General features: G+C 44.7%; 1 protein-coding gene across 10 annotated transcripts in view; it reads left to right on the forward strand.

The window, feature by feature from the left end:
- The window catches only part of LOC111972198 (ELAV-like protein 4), a 93239-nt gene that overhangs the window by 23866 nt on the left and 43786 nt on the right, over nt 1-25587 (forward strand). For 7 of the 10 annotated variants that reach the window (XM_023999103.2, XM_070446154.1, XM_023999101.2 and 4 more), the window contains 2 exons: nt 7404-7490; nt 10509-10749. In XM_023999103.2, coding sequence (XP_023854871.1) covers nt 7404-7490; nt 10509-10749 — 328 coding nt within the window. The remainder of the gene's footprint in view (nt 1-7403; nt 7491-10508; nt 10750-25587) is intronic. The other 3 variants (XM_070446155.1, XM_070446159.1, XM_070446160.1) reach the window with 1 other exon arrangement.

The raw sequence follows: 25587 nt of genomic DNA on the forward strand, positions 1-25587 counted from the left end.
CTACATCTCTGTTCATTCAAAGATGGAAGTAGAACCCTGACTTCCTTATTTCTACGGTTCTCTTTCTTCAYCCTCCTCTGTATTCCGTGTGTTTTGGTATTCATACAGACGTTTGGGTTTGAGTGGCAGTTTCTCCTGAGACTGTGCACAAACTGCACACTCCTCTGATCTACATTTTGCATCCCAGGAAAAGGAGAAAAGATAGAAGCAGCAGCTGAGGCAGCAGCAGGCTTGGTGTCGCTAGCAGTTGCTCTGTCTCATTGTTCAACGTTGCCAAGTAAAGTGGCCTCGTACTGTGATGTTAAAGGATGTTTCAAGGTCATCCTTCCAACATACCGGTAGAGGACAGAGCACCCACTGACAAGGGGTCATGACTGTGGAACTGCCAGTAGCTTCCATAACTCCCTATTAAGAACATGTGGAAAGCTTTACTACCTAAAGGTATTCAAGAATGAATAGGAATATGGCTCATACCTTTATGTTACTATCTCCGTCAACAGCTGAGACAAGCATGAGGGCCATGCGATTTGATCACCGCCAGTAGAGTAGACATTAGGAAAGGGATTCATCTGTATATGCCTATTCCCTTCATATCAAYGGTAACATGTTCTCCTCAAACTAGATGGAAATAGGAATTGTACTGCAGATATCTATAGACAGATAAACATTGGAAGCAATAAATAGAACCGGCAAGTTGGGATCCAGAGAGATAGATGTGATCTACTACATGTTTCCCCGGCATGCTATTGAAATAAAACTCTGTTTCAGAATTTTCCATGGCACATACTATATTAACATAGATAGTCTCCTGTGGGCATTTTCAATTACACTGTACCACGGCAGAAGGAGATTAATCTTCTATTTTGAATGCATGCCACATTTTATGGTTTAGTTGATATGCAGGAGGGGTAATCTTTTAGCTGTGAGTATACATTTAGGCTTTTTGTCTTCTTGCTGCAGCAGAAGCTAATTTATGATGGAACCCTTTTCCAATCTACACAGAGTCGATTTTTATGGGACCTAAAATATTTCAATCTGTTTCCAATTTTCTAATGMCCTAATATGCTCCAAGTTAGTWTATAATATTRCTAATAATTAGAGGGTTAGTTTCACAGATACACCAGTTTTAGTGGAATACTACTGTTTAGATGCATAATAGAGCTTGCACTACTTGTATGATAGGTACCAGTACGATGAAATGTATTGCACATGGATAGATCCATAAAATAATGGATACTAATATAGTAAATGTACATTAAACTGTCATACAAGGATATTCTAATGAATCCGATGTCTCTCCTGCTCTTCAAAAAAAGTATGTATTAACTGTCTCAACGGTCTCTAACTGTCTCACATTCTGGTCATTGGAGATACACAGGCAGGCAGCCTGAGAAGCAGCGGATGGGGAAGCAGAGTGGCGCATCGGTCTAAGGCACTGAATCTCAGTACTAGAGGTGTCACTACAGACCCTGGTTCGATCCTGGGCTGTATTACAACTGGCCGTGGTTCGGAGTTCCACAGGGTGGCGCATAATTGGCCCAGTGTCGTCTGCGTTAGGGGAAGGTTTGGCTGGGKTAGGCTGTCATTGTAAAATAAGAATTTGTTCTTAACTGACTTTCCTAGTTAAATAAAGGTTAAACAATTTTTTTTAAGAGATCAGAGGCAGTGATTAGATTAGATTAGGAGGAGTATTGCTCTGCTCAAGCTGGGCTTTAGTGTGTGTGTGTGTGTGTGTGTGTGTGTGTGTGTGTGTGTGTGTGTGTGTGTGTGCCTGAGACTCTTCCTCTCCCTCTCTGTTTTGTCCGGCAGGTAGACAAGGCTTAACCCTGCTGCAGCTTCTTTTCTGGTCTTTTACCTACAGGCTATTTGTACATCTTTAAATACCTGTTTTATCTGAGCAAATATGACTCATCCTAGCTTCAATCGGCATTTAATTAAAAGTACAATCAGGGGAAGGTCTTTAGGCATGCTCAAAGGTTTGATGAACTAGAGTCCCAAGTACATTAGTTTGTTCTAATTTGAACTAAAACATTTAAATCTTTAATTATGACTAGGCTGGGGTTTTTACATATTTCTATTTTAGACCTTACTTAGTTAGCAAGGAAATGAGAGGATGCTTGATCAGGAACATGGCTGCCTGCCAGCTACCTGTAGAGATGTCCTCACGACACCTGGTGCTGATGCAGTGGAACCGTRCATGGCTTCTACACTGGCTAAAAACAACCTCGAGAATAAAATGAGGTTTCGCTTGAAATGCAAACTAATACAAACCAAGGTTGCATTGTACTGTAGTCAAAGGTAGCTTTCCTTGTCCTCCAAAGGCAATGTCACCTTAATTCAGAAGTATCCCACTCGTGTAGATGAGGGTCCAATCACGGATATAGTAGTGATAGAGTGCCGTGCGTGTGTGCTGTGAGGGGTGACAGTGTATTGGCCCTGTCGTTGGGAATCAGCCTTAGGACTGGGGTAAGATGACATGGGGTGATACAGACTGACAGAATCTCTCATTTTCTCTCGCTCTCTAGAATATGTGTTCCGAGTTACTATCTGCTTTAGTTAAACTATTTGAAATGAAATCACATAATCTGTCGTGAAGACTTAATAACCTATTAAGGGATCATTCATATGAGCAGTATGATTAGTCCGCTGCATGTAGTATTGATGTTTAGTCAGTGATGAGGCTGTGAGGCCCTCTGAGTGGACCACTGTGTTCAGAGTTCAGTTCCAGCAGGCCTTTGGCAACCTGCAGAGATCACATCGTCTGTCCCCATGCTGGCTCATGGACAGGACCTCCAAAGYCCCCTGGTCCCAGGGCTGGGGCCAAACATGCAGGGTTCCAGGTACAGGGTATGGCCAAGCTGCCAGGCAGGTGGCCAGGAGTTCTCACACTACTGCAGGGGAGGGGAAGGATAACACAGGTCAGTGAAGCCACATAAATTGAAGTGTCATCTCAGAATCAAGATGCTCACCAATTTCCTGCTTCCATGCATTGGTGCAGAGTTGGGATTTAGCCAATGTACAAATGGCTTTAGTCCACCTTGGGTTTGGCTGTGGCAGGGGACTGCAGTTTTGTAGGTCCCGACGGTCACTATTCATGGGCTGCTCATTTTCTTGACTAAGACAGTTTACTGAATTCAGGCCTAATTACAATTCAGTTGTGTAAGAAAAAGTTTCAGGCTCTCCCAACTTTTCCCTTCTAGTGGTTATTAAGTGGTATTTTGTTTAAAATTGTACGTTTCCTGAAMATAGTCTGGCTGACATTTACTTCTGCTTTAGCATTGGCTTTAAAAAAAAAAAAAAAGATAAATCGTATTTTCCATTATCATCAGAGTTGGGAGAAGGAGAGGGTGATTTAAGGTGCTAGCAGAAAGCTTTATCAGCCAGTGAGTTAGCGTGAGAAGTCTGTTTGATGCACATGGTGCTTCCAGAAGAAGTGGAGTTACACAGACAGACGAAGATAGCTGTCTATCTGAGATTTAGCCCATGGTCAAAGAATGTCAGGCTATGACCTTCAAGAAAGCAGACCTTGGATACACTCACAACATATTTATTGTATAACCAGTGAATAGTTTACGTTTGTTTTGAGAATATATTCTGGGATTTATATAAGAATCTACAGTTGGACAATAAAATAGGGAATTCATCAAAATGTAGGACTGATGTCTCCAAAGTWGTCTGAGATTAGAGTAGATATTTAAAGATCTGGATTTTGATGCTCACCTCTGCATCTGCAATTAAAAGTGACGGGCTGCCTTCTCATCTCCTGACCTTTGACCCTAGGAAGCGTAGAGTGCACTTTGAGGGGGTTGAGGCATGCTGGGGGTTCTGGGAAGGTTCCATCGATCCTATGAAACAGTGGACGTCATAAGGGAAAAAAGTAAAGCAAAGTTAAATGAAAAAWTCCGTGCATACAGCACCTAAACATGTATTATTCTGAGTCACACAGAGGAGAGGAGAAAAAAAWATATATTTGGCAAAGTAGATGCGGATCGATGTTGGTGGAGGCAGGCGGGCGAGGTGTCCCAGATTACTTTCCTGATTGATCCAGCCTAGCTTCCATCTGACCTGCAGGATGTGGTGAAGTCAAGACGTGTCTGATGGAGGTGGAGAGGCAACCAGAAAAAGATGGAAAAATAACATATTGATAGCATGGAGGGAACTTCACTGACCAGGAGTTAATATACAACAATCTTATAAATCCCTTTGTCTGAATGGGTTTGATAACTCAAGTACCCTCTTACTCTGAAACACTTTGAGGGAGTTGGGGCATGCTGCGGTTTACAGGGTTGKGTTTGTGACCCACCCTCTCCTTGGAGCCATGGAATTACCATTTCAATGGATGGAGGACACTATGTCCGTCCACTGTATTAGAATGTGCTTGTTAGAGGACAGGTTTACAGAATACTGTACTATGAACAACCCATTTATTTAAAACATTTAGCTGACAGATTGGATTTCATTCCATGTTTCATGATTGAATATTTCCCAGTAAACAGGAAATCTGAAAGGATAATTTTACTGATAGTCTGAGGATTCAGTGTATAATATCCTGTTGGGGTCATCAGATCATCCTCTGTACCGGCAGAGCGCAGAATGCTGGGATATGGCGAGACATTGAAATCAMAAACAACCATCCATCTGACCTCCATTTTGTGTCAGGCGCTATCAGTTAAATGATACTACTGCCGCATTGTGATAAACTGCAGTGTCTCGTCTCTGCATCCATCCCAGCAAAGCCACGGGAAATTGATTGTCTAAGCTCGTTTGGGCAGGGGAGTTCTGGCTGGCAGCAAAGCGGCAGTTTTTACGGTGTCACCGTGGCATAGGAGAGGCGTCTGGTCATGTGAGATTTGCTAGAGGATGCAGGCTGCGGAGGGAGATAATGTCCTCTCTGCAGGCAGTTATGGCATGTCCTACATGACTGCCATACCCGACACACACCGCTCACCTCAGGAGTTCAAGGAGAGAGGGAACACTTACAGGGTGTCAAATATTTATGGCATACTACAGAGAATATTGATTATACAATAAGTCTGTCTAATGACTGCTGCGCACAACCGAAATGTATTCTCTGAATAATTGAAATTGTACCCATGAGCGATTTCTCATCTCTATGTTTTTTTTAAAACGTAATTGCACTGTCCCTTTATTCAAATATTATTTGAGATGTTATCAGGAAGTGTGTGTGTGTGTTCATACTGGAGAGAGGCAGACAGACTTAGAAAGAGGGAGAGAATCGTTATTAAAGGCTGGTACTGATACACCTGGCTGCATATCTGTTAAGGTACTGGTTATAAAACAAAAGTATGTAGATTCTAGCTACCATACCACTTTATCTCATCTCCTCWAAAATATTTCAATATTTCGATAAGTTTATACTTGCTTGGAAATTGGATTTAGAATTGATATCTTTGTTTGCGTAGAGTTAGTAATATTGAAGCTACAGTATGTAAATACAAAGGAACACAAACTACCCTTTTGCTGCAATACTACCCACAACCCCACAGTACAGTGGGTAGTACATTGGTTGCTGAAATGTCACCTTAACCATAGCCAATGTTTAGTCCTACACCTGCTTGCTGCTTTTCACCACATTTTGGTACCTCATTTGAACATGCTGCATATTATGCTTGCTTCGGCAAACCATTCCTTTTCAGACTAGCCTATGTAAAGCTAACCATAACAGATGTGATGAAAAATGCTTTTGATGTTTCACCTCTGTCTAACATCTCTTTTTCCAGGTTAGCGTTCAAATGTTTAAATGAGATTTATAAAAAACGTAGGTCCACCATATTGGGGGACCTCTCATTGTCACTGGGTATCCAAGCCTTGGGGGCATATCTGTCTGATGCTCTGTCCAGCCCATGCTGGTTCTATTGGATACAATAGTGGTCTGTGTTATATACCTGTATTCTCTATGACAAAGCCTGTGCATATGGTGGTTCTGGCTGACCCAGGCAGATTGTTGTTCCCTATGAATCACTGTAAATTGAAAAATTATTAGAAAAATATACATCAACAATGCATATTAACATAAGTATTACCCCCCCAATAGATGAATAATGTGTAATACAGTGTGTTTTCTTTATATTCTAAAGCTGTAAGACGTTGTTGTTATAACCTTCGGTCTTCACCTAAACTAAAACTGAGGTAGCGTCTGGTAAAGGAAAGGTACCCATAATGAATTGGCTCAATTTATATTCCTCAAATTATCAACCCAAACATCCAAACACACATCGACCTGTCAGCAGACACAAGCTACCCTCTCTCCATTCCCCTCTCTTCATTCCCCTCTCTCCATTCCCCTCTCTTCATTCCCCTCTCTTCATTCCCCTCTCCCCATTCCCCTCTCTCCAATTCCCTCTCCCCATTCCCCTCTCTCCATTCCTCTCTCTCTTCTCCATTCGCCTCTCTTCATTCCTCTCTCTCATTCGCCTCTCTTAATTCCCCTCTCTCCATTCGCCTTCTCCATTCGCCTCTCTCATTCCCTCTCTTCCATTCCCCTCTCTTCATTCCCTCTTCTCTCATTCCCCTCTCTCCATTCCCCCTCTCTTCATTCCCTCTCTTCATCTCCCTCTCTCTCATTCCCCTCTCTTCATTCCCTCTCTCCATTCGCCTCTCTCATTCCCTCTCTCTCATTCCCTCTCTCCATTCCCTCTTCATTCCCCCTCTCCTTCATTCCCTCTCTCCATTTCCCCTCTCTATCCCCTCTCTCCATTCCCCTCTCCCCATTCCCCTCTCTCCATTCCCCTCTCCAGCTGACAGTCCATTTAGAACCCAATTATACATCCTTATTAAGGTTGTTAAGATGTATGGGCAACAGTAACATACCCTCCCTCCCTCCTCCTCCTAGAGGATGAAGTGTCTCTTCCACCGCCCTGCCCTGACTGGATACCTCCTGTTGCATTCCTCGACCTTCTCATCCCTCTGTCTGAGAGAGTAAATGAAGCCAGAGGTCAGCCTCAAAGTCCTCTCCTCTCCTCCTAAATGGGMTGTTTTACCTACCGGCGTTACATCCTCAGCTGCTGCCTGCTGTTGCCTGCTGCTGCCTGCAGCCCGTGGCTCATTTGAGGAGCTGTCTTTGTCAAGGGCCTTTTTTACTCCCCAGGAGTGAGAGGGATACCCACATCATTACCACTACAGAGGGCACCGTAGTTCCCACGTCAGCTCCACCCTCCTCTCCCTAAGTCAACCACTTCATACTCAACACCAGCATTACAGTAATTGTCCCCTATCTGAATTATGCATGTTTACAAACAGTCTCAATAAGCAGTATTCCTCTAGAATAATCAACCCCTACCTAGAAGGAAAGCCAAGCCACCTGTGTGTTTTAGTGTGGCTGGTGACCGTAAGGCCTCTGTAGAAAAACAAGCATGTTAAATCTTGACCCTGAAACCTCCTAGGGATCGACAGAGACACAGTGGCGTCAGGCAGAACTCCCACAGCTACAGGGCTGGGCAGAGAAGGGATTGCTGACACAGCCAAAGATGGTAAGGAGACCGCCWCAAATTGCCTTTTACCCAACATTACCAATGGTGATGACAGTGCTGCTGAAGGAGCAGGGCTGTCTGTCTGCTGGGCCAGAGGGGAGGGGCCCTGATGCCGGACAGCTGAGAGGGAAGGCACTCTATGCCAGCTACTTTTTCTGCCAACCTAATGTACTGTGTGGTGTGAGGATGCTGATTCATTTACTCTGAATGGGGGGAAAAACAGAGTAAATGTAGCTTCATGTATACTTTTTGATGTTTACAAAAAGTTGTTATACTTTAACTTTTCACCATTTACATGTTTTATCTGTTCAATATAAATGCTGTAAAATATGCATCCAAATGTTTTTATGTAGTAGGTTATATTTCCCCTTACATAATTTTATTCTTGCATCTGTTGTGTTATTTATTGAATAATGAAGACAGTATAGGTAATGGAAGAAATTATGCATTTTGTCAAGCTGTGATGTCTGGTATGAGGAAAATATTCTAGCCTTACAAATCACTTCTTACCTTGCTCCCAACATGAGCTACTGTTTCATAGCCACATAAATACAATCTTATGTCAAATATAAATAAATTATTTAAAACAACACAACAAACCAATTACATTAAATTAAAGTAATCGTTGTTTTTTTGTCAACTCATTCATCCAGGGGGTGAACTTTAAAACATCTTCTAATGGACCTCTATCTCCCCTGTCCTCCTCCCCACAGACACACAGCCTCCAGAGACACTGCCTTACTCACTCCTTGCATGACTCACACACATTAGATTCATGAACCCATATTTATTTCCTCCACTCGGAACCCATTAAGGCCTCCATTTAAGTCCAGAAGAAGCAGGTCCCTCCCACACACCATGCCCAGCTGCATTAATGGAGGCTGTAAATCTAACATTTCAGCCCGGTCAGGGGAAACGAGCTGTAATCTGAAGCTAGTGTTAGATAGCTAGATATTGTTCTGTTGAATCAGTTGGCCTCGTCCTCAGGCTGACACTAGAGCTGCTCTGAAGGCTTTGCCTGTGTGCTGTAGTGCCTCAGCCAGGAAGGAACTCAAAGAGATACTGCCTTCCTCAGCGCTGGGCTACTCTGTGGGAGAGCATAGATACCTAGCCAATGAGGCACAATGGACAGCTGAGCACGGGTAGTGCCGGTGGCAGGGGGTAGAAATTATAATTGGTCAATCTGAATCGGCAGGTCTTGGGTGATTAAAGGTAGCCATTTTGTTGATTCTTCTGGTGAAAGCTCAAAGARCACGTCCCATGGAGTTGAAAGTATTTTTGACAGAATAGAGCTCAGCAGGACGTGTCAACAGATTTAATAAGGCCCCCCAATCAACTTTGTTACTGCTAGGTACTTTATTCCTCCTTCCTCACTGTCACCATGCTCCTTCTTTGTTGGAGTGGTGAGGATACTGTCAAAAGCACAATTTGCATGCAAAATAATATTGAGAGCTTTTAAACAGGCAGTTTTCTGTTTGTATTCTGCTGTGGGCTCCAGGCATTGTCTTGTGTGTTGTTCCACTKTAGAGAAGACTGTGTGTGTGGAATAAGAAGCTGCTGAGACAATTCACATTCAAGTCTGACATTTCTGATATACCATCCTCCACTGTAGATATGTCTCAGTTCTGACATAGGCTTGAGGATAGTTTTAGAAAACCAATGGAGAAAACTACAGAGTTGCGGTCTACGTGACTGATAATGATTATTGTGATAAAATATTGTCTATTTTAGTTTAGACCAGTTTTCAGCAACTTCATTGCTATCCAAACATTAACTTACAGTAAGTCAGATGGGAAATAAAGAGGTTTATGATGTGTTACATTTTTGCTAACCTTGCTAAATGTGCTGGTTTTAAATAGAGAGGGCCAAACTTTGAAGTGCAGACTGAATGTATTTTTGAATAGTTATAAATAAATATGCCCAAGCCTCTGCTARGATGTTTCCTTTTCTCCTGCTCTATGATTTTGCACTTTTGATTGAATCAGTAGGAACACGTAACCTATTTTCTTCATATTTTAGATCTTTATTTAAATGATACCAAATTAACCACAGTCGGTCATTTCAGAAGTGAGCTGTATAATACTGGTAGTTAATTGGGTTTTCCTCTGGAAGTGTTGACCWGTTTTTTCCAAGGTCCTTTGTTAATGATTTTGTAACATTTTTTCAAGTCAGACATTGACAGATATAACTCATAGGCTACACAGCCACCCCCAGTGCTTCTGTCTGGTACAGACTTTCAGTAAAACACAGAAAAGTCTGATGTACACACCAGAAGACCTTGTTTGGGGTGTTTTCACCCCTATGTGGGGATGATACTTTTAATAGCAGGCACCCTGAAGTCCCTATCCTGTCACCCCACATCTCCAAACACAAACACGCCACACACACACACACACCTTCCATAAACCTCTTAGGCTCAGCTTTTCTTTGTAAGTGGATGATGGAAATCAACTGACTGTAACTGAGAATCAAATAAACACACACACACACACACATTTAATGCTAATGGCGGAAAACATTTGGTGGCAGTCTAGGGATATGGAAGTAAGTGTTTGTCGGTAGATAAGCACAGCAGACTGCCTTCTTTTCACTGCCTCCTCCCTCAGGGGCCAGCAAGCTCTACTTCAAATACCTGCTCTTAAAGCGCACTGCAAAACCATCCGCAAAGACTATTGTTCCATGTGACAGACAGCAGTACCCTGCTGAAGGGCTCAAATTGTTACCCCTCTCTAACTGCACCAGAAATCAAAGCACAGAAAGGAACTAAAAAAAGATCACTCATATGTCTCTAACAGTCATGTCTGCATGAATATTTAGCTGTTTAAGTTGCATGCGTACTGTATTGTGTTTATTTTATGGTCTCATACTGAGTCAAACATTGTCTTTCTTTTGTCTTTGAGTTTTGATGGCCTGGAATGTAGATTAAATGCGAAGTACAATAATGAATCCTGGTTCTCAGATTGAGAAGCCCTACCTCCCCTTTGAGTCTTCTTCTTCCCTGACCCTTCCCTTTCTCAGATAATCAGCAACATGGAGCCTCAGGTGACAAACGGCCCCAATGGCACCACGGCCAACGGGCCGTCTTGCAACAGCCGCAGCTGCCCTTCACCCATGCAGACTGGAGGCCCTACCGACGACAGCAAGACCAACCTCATCGTCAACTACCTGCCCCAGAACATGACCCAGGAGGAATTCCGCAGCCTGTTCGGCAGCATTGGAGAGATCGAGTCCTGCAAGCTGGTTCGCGACAAGATCACAGGTACGATGACACACACAGGCCATAGGAAGATTGGGGGAATGACACACAGAGGCAAGTGTAAAGAAGTGGGCCTGGTGGGCGGGATGTGGTGCAGGGTGGGATGGCATGGTGCCGGAGGCCTATGATCCCGGACAGGACTCCAGCTGGTTACCACAGAGCAGGAGGCTGGGGCTGGAGCTGGCTGGTGAGCGTCAAAGCCCAGTGCCACGTGGCACAGAGGTGTTTTCCAGCTAGTCATGCCTCTAATCCCAGACCAGTGGCTGTGTGGGTGGCATAGCAGATGGAATGGGGGAGGCTGCTCTTAGATAATGTCAGATAATGGCTTTCATTTTAGATCCTACTTAGTGACACTTCTTCCTTGATAATCTCATTAAAAAGGGCCAGTGTTGAAGAGCAACATCCGCTCTTGACAATGAGAWGCAGCCAGGCTAGACTGTGGCTCAGGTTGGTGGAAGTACAGGGCCATCTTTTACAATAATGGGTCTGAACTGGCAGGAAGGTAATATGTAGTATATACAAGAATAGCACCTGGAAACCACACTACACTCATTTTTCATCTATTTTTCCCATATGTGTGATTCACAGCAGACAGGGAGACCTAATAGTTTATATTGGAGAGAGTAAAAGGAGACATGATTAACAGGAAGCTCTCACTGGCCTAAATGGGAAAGTGAGGCCATTTCTGTTAACGTTGAAAGTTATTTTCTACCGTACAAGGTCTCGTATGACTTAGGAAAACAAAATATGTTATAAATATTCCCCTCCTGCGGTGCATGTCTGTGTTGTGCTCCCATGGGTGCAATTTTATCGTTCAAACTTTTAGACTAACAAAGCGCTTCTCCCTCTCAGTAGAGGGAATGCCAGGAGGCTGCATGCAAACCAGTTGGCATCATTAGCTGACTTAGCTAGGTTTCAGGGAGGACTATTTTTGAAGCACTAGGGCCCCTATCCACAAAGAGTCTCAGAGTAGGAGCGCTGATCAACACTTTGGATACGGGCCATGAGCCCTCTCTTGTCCATTTCCAAACATCCCCTTTTAGACATTTGACCAGAACACTATTAAAACACTACATTCTCAAGCACCACATACAGGACAATAATGCTTCTAGACCTCACCCTCCTKCCCTTTCAGTTTATTTTCAATTTGTCAAGTACAGAATGTGAAATTCCTTTACACGGCAGTTCAAAAGGAAGGAGRATGTCTTTGTGGACAAGGTGAGGTGAGCTACCTAAGCCTCAGCGTTGTAAGAGACAGGCTTCTCCTTTCTCCGGACCGGGTGCTGTCAGCTTTGATGAAACAAGAGCGGCATGAGGTACCAGCCAGCCCAGCCACTCTGGGCTCGTCTGTCAGGCCCGCTGACTTCAGCTCAGTGAAGTGCCACCTCAGATTGTTTACCCTGCTCCCTACGCATTCCTGCTGTGCATGTAATACACCAGGGACCTGCAGKTTAATCTTTTATTGAAGGCAAACCTACATGCACATCGCTAGAGCCCAAACATGCCCTCACTGGCACATCACCCCCTCAACTTTCTCTCAGGCTAACGACCAAACTAGAGAGAGACATAAAGTGAGTTGTATTGAGTGGTAGTAGGATTCATCTTTCTCTGGGAAGGGAGAAGCTGTATGTAATTATTAAAGTGAAGGACAGGGTATGTTTGAGGAGTTGACAGAGGATTCTCCAACAGATTCTTGTGTATATTTTTAAAGACCGCTATTAAGATGAAAATCCTCAGTCAAAATGCATACATCTGCCTGTAATAAAATAAATAAACATACACCCTTGGAGAGAGCTGGTCATTTTCTTGTGGACCTGGGAGCACATTGAATGACAACTTTTAATGGAATACATTAGGAACGTGTTAGTGATTCTGGCCATCAGCACACAGAGAGGGACTGATTAACAGGAAGCTCTCACTGGCCTAAATGACTGATCAGGCGCCGCCAAGGCAGAAATAGGTTCCTCGTCAGTTGCCCATTTTACTGGATAATTTTCTGCGCTGGCTGCATTTCTTTAGGAAAATGAATGCATTTGTATTCATAATGGCAGAAAATAAATGGCTTTCATGCAGGAACAGGAATTGAATGTGCTTGTGATTTGGTTCCTGATAAGAGAGAATCTTTTTACATACTGAGACAATCATCTGTTCATATTCTCCAGACAGTAAATGCTTACTCACTGTAATACAAGACCCATCTTCAAAGATTTTCTTCACATTTTGGTTTTCCATTTGGTCCTATGGTGATAACACTGGCCTTTGTGTTATCCCCACTCTTTTGGGTGGTGCCATTTTGAGTCTGGCTGTGTCATGGCACACTATGTTAAGATACAGCGTATATCACAGTCTGTAAGGATTGACCAAGGACAACAATGATCCCTGTACAAATCAATGCAGTCACCTTCCCTTAGTTTTACCACTATGGGTCAACTGATGCAAATGATTCTGACAATGCAACAAAACAAAAAGCAAATGTAGTGTATGAAATATTCATCCTACTTGATGTCTGCTACGGCATAGTAGGCCCTGAAACACATCGCTGTGCATCTGAGAGCAGAGAGCGTGTGAAACTTGTGTTTGAGACAGGCGTGTGTGGAATCTCTCCAATCCTCTGTGTGACACACAACTAACTTATTGGTCTGACAGGGAGGAAATAAAAAATGCACTGTTTCACTCAGTTTACCCTCATCTCTTTGTTGATACTAAAATATATATTCAGATTGAGTTCACAGTCAAAACCAATGCTGTTTTATTTACAGGCAATACATGGTTTGTATTGTTGGTTTGTTGCTGGAACTGTTTGTTTACCAAGCTCTGGCACAATCAAACCTTCCATAGTGATGAGCATCAGGAATGAATGGAATTAGTGTTTATTTTGTCCTCCTCCAGTTCACATGAATCTTACTGGTTCATATAACAATTAATATGATGCAAGCATGCATAAAATAGCTTCCTCTGTAGAACACTGATGAGAAAAACTGTGTGATATAAACAACTTAGCTAGTATGACAATGATGCTTGTAGCTCTTACATTGGACCAAAGTGAAAGATAGAAAACAGAAACTCTGCGCCACTTTAGACATACTAGCAAACTCCGTCATTGACTTATTTTCAAATCAGCTTCCGTTTGTTGAATCCAGAATACATTCATATACTGTAAGACAGAAATCATAGAAGGTTAGGRCTGGCACCATTACTGTATAACCGTGTAACCGATGGTAATGATGAAGACAGTCATGAAAATATAACAACCATTTAAACAATTTTGGGGGGGGGATTGAAGAGCGGTTGAGTCCGTTTCTGCGATAAAATGGACTCTTAACAACATGATGTAAGCAAGGTGTTGTAGCAAACGATGAATAGAATGGTCTTGGAACCTCTAACCCTGGCAATTTGACTGGTAAGCTCATGGGTACACTGGTATTGTGACGCTAATAATTTCCATGGTAATGTATAATGTTCATTCAAATTATGTTAACTGATTGGACAAATGCATTGGAATGTGTTTTTTGTAATGTCAGTTGAGTTGAATCAACAAATCACAGCACATATTGATGGGTACATTTTGTGACCGGCTGTGGCAGTCACCAAATTTTGTCAGCCGGTGATTGTCAAGCAAATAACTGCCAGTCTCACGGTAATTGACCGTAATTAACATCAACACATTTAGCATCTCCTGGCTTCCACACATAGCCTACAAGCCACTGATGCAGATCTTTGGAGCATCTACATTTGAAAAAGTCTAATAAATTCTTGTAATAAAGCCTACACATTCACAATTAATCYATTATTTATTTTAGACAGGTCTAAAGAAATATGATATGAAGAAAATGTAGTCTCTTTCAGAAGAACAGAATAGCATACTCTGAGTTGTCCTTATGTTAGGCCCTGATCTTTCTATGCCATGTGGCAGTGGACTACACTAGTTCATTTAGCAGACAAGATTTGCTTAGAATTTCGTGGCATTATTTTATAGTATAAAGAATACAATTGAATAAAACAGAGGAYATTTTCTCCAAACAATTTGAGGGAGTGCGCACATGCAGCTATTCTGTGTTGAGCGGTGAACAACAGGTACTCCTATATGCTTAATTTAGAGTTATTTATGTAACTTTAGTTGTGATACAAATGTCAGCTATATGTTTAAAAAAATTATACATTCTAAGGCTGCATGATGCAACTCTAATGATGATTTGAAAAAAGTTGCATGAAAGGCATGAGCTCTGCTTTGTTTCTTGCACAGGCTGTACACACTTCATCAGTCTCTCATTCACAATTTGACAAGCACTTGATAATTCCTCAAAATTTCCAGCGGCATCCCCTTTGTGTGGCTGTAATGCCCTCTAAAAAAACATGCCTTTTGTGGCCAGTGGCCATTGTGCTCTTGGGCTGAATATAATAATTATAATAACCTTCGTGCTGCTTGCGCCGAAGCACCTCTCACTCACATAGCTCTCGGTCACGTGATCGGGTCTTTCTCACAAGCTACAAGTGAAAACAGAYGCAACTGCACGTCCTTATCCAATTCCGAGGCGCATATTGAAGATTTTGTCAGCAAGATGAGTAGGCCTAATGAACAGCAAAAGCACTAGCCTGTGTCAATATACTATCCCCATAGTACAAAGGTTGACCTATTCTATTATGTGCKAGAAATAACTATTCCAAATATAGTCTGGGACAGTTGTGGGACGTGATAGATCCCAAATTAATACAACCGCTAGCATCAAAAAACAGATCAGAACGTTTAGTTTAAAATGTTGATAAACTATTAGGCTATTTCTTCACATTAAAAGCACAGCAATGGTCACACGGCAGTAGGCTATAAGCACAAATRWTCCATTAGCGGGAACACCATTATCAAAAGTGACTGCAAATGTGATTATGCATGTAATGCTTTTAATATAAAGGTGAGTTTTTATGGTTAGAATTATCTTCCCCAAACTTCAAACTCATGCGCTGCGTATGTTTGCCAGTTAGGCTCTACACCCGTTGTAAAGCGGATTAATGTGCTTAATTTTAAGAAGTTATTTGGCCGCTTTAGTTGTGATACAAAACKTATAAAAACATAAAGGCCTACATGTATGGGCTAGGCTACATGAGGTGTGCGACTATGATTTGATTTGATTTAGAATGGACCATTATCATGCACCTGTCTCGAAATAGGGGCAGTGGGAAAAAATACATGTCATCTATGCACTTAAATGGGCTCCCGGGGRAAAAAATGTGCGAATGGAGGATGCTTTTCCTGTGGTTCATTTTCATGCCAGCCAGGTAGGCTATACTCCTGTTGTAAAGAGAAGCAATATGCTTAATATTAGGTAAGTTGAGAAATAAATATAGTAGGTCTAGCCTATAGAAAGCTGATGGGATCCTCCTCTTTTGAATAGAGGCCATCACTCTGTTTTCTCACACAATTGCATAGCCTATAGAAATGTTGCGCATCATGAGCTAATGGGCTCTCATGAAGTGTTTGATTAGATTTTAGATTACATTTGTGTTGAGGTCAGAGTGATTAGATGGACAATAGAGTGCTGAGTACCAGGCAGTTAGCAAGTTTGGTAGGCTACTAATGACCATCAGCAGCATCAAAGCTTAGCGAAGCCTAATTACCATGACGAAACGTGGAATTTGACTGCCTTCATGACTTGTAACCGCCAGTATGGTAATACGGTCAACATAACAGCCCTAGGTACACTTCCTGCTTTTACTTCCTGCTCCTTACTTTTAACATTGCTCTTATGGGTACACTGCCACTTATGCCATCATTGACTTGAATAGGGACGCCTAATTTATTAATTTATTAATTATATTTCTATATATTTCTATATTCGCTTTCTTTTACCATCTATAGAGCTCTGATGGTCATGGTATTTAGGATGACGGTAATTGGCCAGCCAATTGACCGCGGTCTCCATAATAACCATTTGAATAGCAACAATAAAATAAATCACATTTTCTACTTTTCTCCACCCCWKRYWKMRWRWKMMKKMWYWYKMWRYMWGGGGTGGAGAAAAGTAGAAAATGTGATTTATTTTATTGTTGCTATTCAAATGGTTATTATGGAGACCGCGGTCAATTGGCTGGCCAATTACCGTCATCCTAAATACCATGACCATCAGAGCTCTATAGATGGTAAAAGAAAGYGTGAATATAGCTGGCATTTGACAAAATGAACACTTAYCTGGATCAATATCCACTCAGCTGGTTCCGGGCCTACCTGGCTGACAGAAAGCAGTGTGTCCATTGGAACTCCAATTCCCCCCCAGCCGCTGTCAACAAATGTGTGCTGCATGGTTGCTGTTTTAAAGCTAATTTCCTGCAATTTATTGTTGCTATTTCATTTCGTCCGTCGGAGCCGGTGTAGTACGATTCAATCTTAGTCCTGTATTGATGCTTTGCCTGTGGGGACGACGTCATCGATGCACATATTGATGAAGCCAGTGACTGAGGTGGTGTACGGAACATATTCCAGTTTGTGCTAGCCAAACAGTCCTGTAGCTTAGCATCTGCTTCTTCTGACCACTTTTTTATTGACTGAGTTACTGGTGCTTCCTGCTTTAGTTTTTGCTGGTAAGCAGGAATCAGGAGGATAGAATTATGGTCAGATTTGCCAAATGGAGGGCGAGGGAGAGCTTTGTACGCGTCTCTGTGTGTGGAGTAAAGGTGGTCTAGAGTTTTTTYCCCTTTGGTTGCACATTTAACATGCTGGCAGAAATGAGKTAAAMCGGATTTAAGTTTCCCTGTATTAATGTCCCCGTTCACTAGAAGCGCCGCCTCTGGATGAGCGTCTTCCTGTTTTCTTATGGCCGTATACAGCTCATTAGGTGCGGACTTGTCACGCCCTGACCTTAGAGATCCTTTTTATGTCTCTATTTTGGTTTGGTCAGGGCGTGAGTTGGGGTGGGCATTCTATGTTTTCTATTTCTGTGTGTTTGGCCGGGTGTGGTTCTCAATCAGAGGCAGCTGTCTATCGTTGTCTCTGATTGAGAACCATACTTAGGTAGCCTTTTCCCACCTGTGTTTTGTGGGTAGTTGTTTTCTGTCTTTGTGTCTGTACCAGACAGGACTGTTTCGTTTCATTTCATTCTCTTTGTTATTTTGTTTAGTATTCTGTTTTAATAAATTAACATGAACACTTACCACGCTGCGCTTTGGTCCGATGATTCCTCATCTTCCGAAGACGAATATCGTTAAAGAACTACCCACCACCAACGGACCAAGCAGCGTGGTATCGAGGAGCAGAGGGTTCAGGACTCCTGGACTTGGGAGGAGATATTGGACGGTAAGGGACCCTGGAGACAGGCTGGGGAATATCGCCGCCCGAAGGAGAAACTGGAGTGGCGAAGCTGAAGGGCGGCGATATGAGGCAAGCAGCGCAGCAGGCACGAGAGGCATGTCACCAAAATAGATTTGGTGGGGCACACGGGGAGATTGGCGGAGTCAGGAGATAGACCTGAGCCAACTCCCCGTGCTTACCGGAAGCAGCGTGGTACTGGTCAGGCACCGTGTTATGCGGTGAAGCGCACGTGTCGCCAGTGCGCGCTCATAGCCCGGAGCGCTATAGCCAGCCCCCCCGCAAGTGCCATGCGAGAGTGGGCATCCAGCCAGGGCGGATTGTGCCAGCTCAGCTGTGTTGGGCTCCGGTGCGCCGTTCGGCCGGCTTCCGCCGGCTCTGCTGGTACTGTGTCTCCGGGGCGCGGGAGGGTTCAGTTCGTCTTGCCTGCGCTCCGCCCGTGCGGGCGGAAATGGGCATTGAGCCTAATGAAGGTGCGAGTGTTGAGCACCAGATCTCCAGTGGCCCGGTTCGACCTGTGCCTGCACACTGGAGGGCCGGGCGGCTAAAGTGGGCATTCAGCCTGGAGGAGTGGTGCCAAGGCTGCGCACCAGAGCTCCAGTGCTCTCCCACAGCCCGGTTCATCCTCGGTCCTCCTCTGCGCACCAGGCCTCCTGTAGGTCTCCCCAGCCTGGGGCCCTGTGGCAGCCCCACGCACTAGGCTGTCTCTGCGTCTCCTCCCTCCAGAGTCTTTCTCCAGTCCGGACCCTCCAGCGACGCCTCCAGGCCAGAGCTACCAGATCGCCCTCCAGCCCGGAGCTGCAGAGTCGCCCTCCAGCCCGGAGCTGCAGAGTCGCCTCCAGCCCGGAGCTGCCAGAGTCGCCCTCCAGCCGGAGCTGCCAGAGTCGCCCTCCAGCCCGAGCTGCACAAGTCGCCCTCCTGTCCAGAGCTGCCAGAGTCGCCCTCCTGCCGGAGCTGCAGAGTCGCCCTCCTGTCCGGGCCCGCTGCGAGGTCCCCAGTCCGGGGTCGGCGGGAGGGTCCCGCTCCAGAGGCGCCACCTAGTGGGCCAAGCCTAAGGTGGAGCGGGGTCCACGTCCCGCACCAGAGCGCCACCACGGATAAATGCCCACCAGACCCTCCCCTATAGGTTTAGGTTTTGCGGCCGGAGTCCGCACCTTTGGGGGGTACGGATGCCCTGACTTAGAGATCCTTTTTATGTCTCTTTTGGTTTGGTCAGGGCGTGAGTTGGGGTGGGCTCATTCATGTTTTCTATTTCTGTGTGACTTTGGCCGAGGTGTGGTTCTCAATCAGAGGCAGCTGTCTATCGTTGTCTCTGATTGAGAACCATACTTAGGTAGCCTTTCCACCTGTGTTTGTGGGTAGTTTTTTCTGTCTTTGTGCTGTACCAGACAGGACTGTTTCATTTCGTTCCATTGCTCTTTGTTTATTCTTGTTTAGTGTTCTGTTTTAATAAATTAACATGACACTTACCACGCTCGCTTTGGTCCGATGATTCCTATCTTCAGACGACGAACGTTACAGGACTTAGTGCCAGCATCGGTTTGCTGTGGTAAATAGGACCAGCAATGAACTCTCCCCCTAGCATCCCCAAAACTCTGGAACCTCTCCCCCTAGCATCCCCAAACTCTGGAACTCTCTCCCCCTAGCATCCCCAAACTCTGGAACTCTCTCCCCCTAGCATCTCCCCAAACTCTGGAACTCTCTCCCCCTAGCATCCCCAAACTCTGAACTCTCCCCCCCTAGCATCCCCAAACTCTGGAACTCTCCCCCTACCCCCAAACTCTGGAACTCTCCCCCTAGCATCCCCAAACTCTGGAACTCTCTCCCCTAGCATCCCCCAAACTCTGGAAACTCTCTCCCCCTAGCATCCCCAAATCTGAACTCTCCCCCAGCATCCCCCAAATCCTGGAACCTCTCCCCTAGCATCCCCCAAACTCTGGAACTCTCTCCCCCTAGCATCCCCCAAACTCTGGAACTCTTCCCCCTAGCATCCCCAAATCTGGAACTCTCTCCCCCTAGCATCCCCCAACTCTGGAACTCTCTCCCCCTAGCATCCCAAACTCTGGAAACTCTCTCCCCCTAGCAATCCCAAACTCTGGAACTCTCTCCCCTAGCATCCCCCAAACTCTGGAACTCTCTCCCCCTAACATCCCCCAAACTCTTGAACTCTCTCCCCCTAGCACCCCCAAACTCTGGAACTCTCTCCCCCTAGCATCCCCAAACTCTGGAACTCGCTCCCCTAGCATCCCCAAACTCTGAACTCTCTCCCCCTAGCATCCCCAAACTCTGGAACTCTCTCCCCCTAACATCCCCAAACTCTGGAACTCTCTCCCCCTAGCATCCCCCAAACTCTGGAACTCTCTCCCCCAGCATCCCCAAACTCTGGAACTCTCTCCCCTAGCATCCCCAAACTCTGGAACTCTCTTCCCCCTAGCATCCCCCAAACTCTGGAACTCTCCCCCCTAGCATCCCCCACAACTCTGGAACTCTCTCCCCCTAGCATCCCCAAACTCTGGAACTCTCTCCCCCTAACATCCCCCAAACTCTGGAACTCCCCCCTGCATCCCCAACTCTGGACTCTCCCCCCTAGCATCCCCCAAACTCTGGAACTCTCTCCCCCTAACATCCCCCAAACTCTGGAACTCTCTCCCCCCTAGCATCCCCAAACTCTGGAACTCTCTCCCCTAGCATCCCCCAAACTCTGGAACTCCTCCCCCTAGCATCCCCAAACTCTGGAACTCTCTCCCCTAGCATCCCCCAAACTCTGGAACTCTCTCCCCTAGCGTCCCCAACTCTGGAACTCTCTCCCCTAGCGTCCCCCAAACTCTGGAACTCTCTCCCCCTAGCGTCCCCCGAACTCTGGAACTCTCTCCCCTAGCGTCCCAGCCATCCTGCAACGCTGACTCTATTGCACCTTCAAAAACAATCTCAAATCCCACCTGTTCAGTCTGGCTTTCCCCTCAACTAAGCTTCCCTGTTACTCAGCCCTAGCTAAGCAAAGTAGCTTTTTATTATTTTATTGTCTTATTCTTGTTTTTGCTTTTACTCTTTGCTGTCCACTGTCCTTGGGTTTTTTGAAAGGCGCTTTACATTTAACATTTTAGTAATTTAGCAGACTTATCCAGAGCAACTTATAGTTAGTGCATTCATCTTAAGATAGCTAGGTGGAACAAGTACATTTTCCCTCAATAACTTAGCTGTCAGTAGAGTCAGAGCTGGGGGAGGGGGCTGGGTGTCAAGTGCATGTGCTGGTAAAATTATTATTATTGTTATTTATTATTATAATACTATTATCATCTGACATCTTCAACTAAAGCCAGGTATTGCAGACTAGACTGGCCCATAAGTGCAGATGCCAGCAGGAAGTTTTAGCGTTCCAGGCCTAAAAACACCCTTGCTCTCTCCTCCGTTCTCCCCACACTCTCTGTGCTGTTTGAGTGGCCCATACCTGGGAAAGAGAGTGGGCCAGTCAGCCAGTCCCCTGTGGGCCTCAGATCTGGAGGGCCTGAGGGCCGGGCTGGCTCATCACTGGTCCTTTCCCTCTCTGCAGGACTCCCCCGGCTCTGGCTGCTGCTGTCACTGTTGTCATATCCAGGCCTGACGTCACGGAGCTGGGGTGTCCCAGATTCTCTCCTGCTACGCTGCTATCTTCCCAGACATCCCACACATTTCAGGCTTCCATCCAACTCACCTCAGGCAGCAGCCACCGATGGGGGCGAGGGACTTGGGGTGGGTGGGAGACTCCTGCATATTACAGTTGCTGCTACCTTGCCAACCCCAGAGAACAGACATCTGAGCGGAGCCAGTGTATGTGTGCTACTGTTTATTTGGTCAGCATTTTAGTCATACTAATGTAAGCGCATAAAGCAACAGTAAGGCTGTATTTGCATTTGAATGCCATTACAGTCAAAGGTTTGAATATATTATGACCTAATATTTGTCAATTGTACAGTGTTGTAYTGTTGCTATAAGCTAATAGAGAAAAACAGTAAAACATATCCAAAAAGGCAATGGTAAATAGTGGCATACAAAATGTGCTTAATAGCCCTGAGTCCACGTTTGCTATAATTAAATTACTTTTGCTATTTACGGCCAGTCAGAATGAACTGAGCCTCTGTCAGCTTTTCTTATTAAAAGCACTTACCAGTAAGTGGTTTATGTAGATTCACAATTCATACTTTGAATGTATATTCAATCATATCATAATTCTGCACATTAGGTAATTTAAYTTAGGAGATTAGCAAACGAAAGTTGTTGTACTCTCTCCTCCCATCTAAAAACATAATACTGAACTGGGAACTTCTATAAGTTTGTAAAAGTGTATATTTTATCATCTGCATTTTAGTTGGTGAATTCTCCCACAAATATTTTGAAGGGTGCTGGTCCGTCAAAAATAGCACCATCCCAAGTTGCTATTGCAGCAAGGGCAAATTGTTAAGGAACCAACACAATGATACACATCTGTTTTGACAAACGGAAAGGTTCTTTGTTCCTCCATATCTTAAATGTGGCTAAATTTAAGACTSACCAAACCAATTTGCCTGTTTCTACCTTAGGAACCTGGTGCTATCAAGGTATGTTATCGTCAGCTGTTCATAGCWCTGTCATCCTGTGCACAGTGCACTTTTCCCCTCTCATCCCTTGGCATCTTATATGACAGACTGAAGCCATGTTCACTGACAGGGAGGGAGTGGGAACTCAGGGAGAGACCATGGGGACTTAGAAAGAAGAGGTCAGGTTAGGATATAATAATGTCTGTCATATTAATACAGAACATCACAATGTTGTCTTAACCATTGTGAAATATTAAGGACAGGAAATTCATGTTTATTTTTATTAAGGGCACAATCACAGAAGGATATTGTTGCTGCTAGGTTGGATCCTATATTGTGGACAGTCATGCATGTCAATAAATGGAATGGAAGGTACTGTTAATATCTAGAGGGTAAGGTCATACAAAACAAAAGAAGACCATAAGTGCATGAAAGCAGTGACACAGGAGGCCCCAGCAGGCAACTGTGGTGTGTGTGTGTGTGTGTGTGTGTGTGTTGGTGTGGTGTTGTGTGTTGTGTGTGTGTGTGTGTTGTGTGTGTGTGTGTGTGTGTGTGTGTGTGTGTGTGTGTGTGGTGTGTTGTGTGTGTGTGTTGTGTGTGTGTGTGTGTGTGTGGAGGGGGGGGGGGCACTATAAGTCACCACGTGGGGAGAGTCAGGACACCTGCTGGAAACACACCCATTTTCTCATCTCACACATTGGGAGCCTGCTGCTCTTCATGAAACAAATAATGGCTTAGTCATACTGTAGCACCACCGAGAGGAGCCACTCACTGGAAATAGCAGAGATTTGCCAAGGAAAAACATTTGGTACACTTGTACCTATTTCCTCTTGTATTTATTTTTTGACTGTACAGGGAGTGGTGAAGACCTGGTGAGGTGGTCTCAATTACCCTGGCCCTCTCTCTCGTTAGTAGTGATTTGAGCTATAATGGGACAGCTGTTATGAAGCATTATGGCACTACTGTGGTAATGTCACAACTAATGAGCTCAATTACCCCCACGCTCGCCCGCTACGAATCAACGCACCACTCTGGATCACGAAGAGGGGGGGATCCACTATGTCACACACAACTAGTAGCCCTGTGCTTTCAGCTCGACTCATCCTAATGAAGGAGCTGGGCAYGATCCCACCACATTACTAAGCTGTTTATTTATGAAAAATATCCCTTTAATGGATGTTAAGCATTGTCTTTGTACATGTTGTTCAAACGCCTCCAGATTTGAGGATAGATGGAAATGCCGTGGTTAGGAACGGAAAGTCAAGGAAAATTAAGATCTTTCATCATTAAAAACTCATTATAACAGCAATGCATCATTTCAGTTTGCAGATTTAATTGACAGTTAAAATATATATACATTAATGTGTCCATTAGACTAATTAAACGGCATAGGGATCATGTTCGGTTTGCTCCTCCATTAAAGGGTATTTATTATCTTAATGGGTTCTTTCAGCTTCCTGAGATGCATTTTWTTTCAGCTGTTTGTCTATAATATCYTTAATGGCGTTTGTACAATCCTTCATGGCACTCAGCCTTTCTAGGAACACATTGATCTAGATTCCTATATATCTCACACAGTAAACAACCAGAAAATACGCCTTTGTATAAAGATATAAAACATTTAAGGCTTGTGCTAAAACACCTGTGCTATCTTATTGTGTACTGCTATTTAGTGATCTTACAGTAGTAGCTTTGCCGTGTTGTGTAGAACTGTGTTAAGGCATGCTGTATGCTATGCTGCGCCGTGCTTGGATGATCTGTTCTGTACCTTGCTGTGCTAGACCTGCGTGTTTATTTCAGGCAGGCAGCATGCTGGGTTGAATCTGCTGGGCTGCGTGCGTGCGGAGCGAGCCGTTGTTGTAACARGCCTAGATGAGTTTGCCTGCATATGTTGGCCCACAGTCAGTGCACCGCCGCTTTCTGACCTTGTCAGGGTGTGTGTGTGTGAGGTGTGTGTGTGTACATTCTCTTCATTGCATAACTTTGAGCACTGTATTCTCTTGCTCATAGTTTGCTCCGATAATTAAAAAAAATTCTTAACTTGCATGTACAGTATGCACACAGTATGAGTGTGTTTGTCTGTGCGTTGGCGTTGTCTCCGGAAGGCAGCCAGCCCATGGCCGCCTGCTGTGGGCTGCTCTCTTACTGGTGGGTGGAATCCCCTCTTGGAGCTGCCTCGTGCTGAAAGCAGCTGCCTCGCCCCATCTCTCCATTCACCTGGGGAGTGGTGCCAGGCAGTTGGGGATGCGGACACATCCCAATTTCCCCTCCAGCCTTGCCAAGGTGGGATTAGGCACAGTGACTGGTGCAAACTCCCAAAGACACACTGAACTGTGGACTCCACCAGAAACAGAGGGAAAGTGTACAAACAGTATATACAGTACATGTGTACACACAAAATATGTACACACACACTGTGGTACTGTTTCATTAACCACAACCCAGCACATCCRGGCAGCTCTGCATGAGTACTGTGGGACTGTATCATTAACCACAACCCAGCACATCCAGACAGGCAACCTCGAAAGTTAGGACACTAAAATAGAACTACGCCGTTAACGCCATACATCCGGGCCTGTGGATATGTGTTCAATATCAAAGTGCCTTTTGCAAAGACTTCTCTTCTCATACTCCTCAATGTGGGTTGACAATAATTAGCCAACACGCCAACTGCTGAGCGGCTCCCCACTCCCTGTCACCTTCTCCTCCCCTTCCGCTGTTTCACAAGGAGAATTTAAGGCTCGACAAGCGTAGCTTACAAAGGGTTAGCAGAAATGAAGTGTGCTTCCGAAGCGCACTCATGCAGAGCTGCCTGAATGTGCTGGGTTGTGGTTAATGATACAGTCCCACAGTACTCATACAGATTGCATGGATGTGCTGGGTTGTGGTTAATGATACAGTCCCACAGTACTCATGCAGAGCTGCCTGGATGTGCTGGGTTGTGTTAATGATACAGTCCACAGTACTCATACAGATCTGCATGGATGTGCTGGG

Source organism: Salvelinus sp. IW2-2015, linkage group LG13 (assembly GCF_002910315.2).
Source record: "Salvelinus sp. IW2-2015 linkage group LG13, ASM291031v2, whole genome shotgun sequence".
NCBI classification, from domain to species: domain Eukaryota; kingdom Metazoa; phylum Chordata; class Actinopteri; order Salmoniformes; family Salmonidae; genus Salvelinus; species Salvelinus sp. IW2-2015.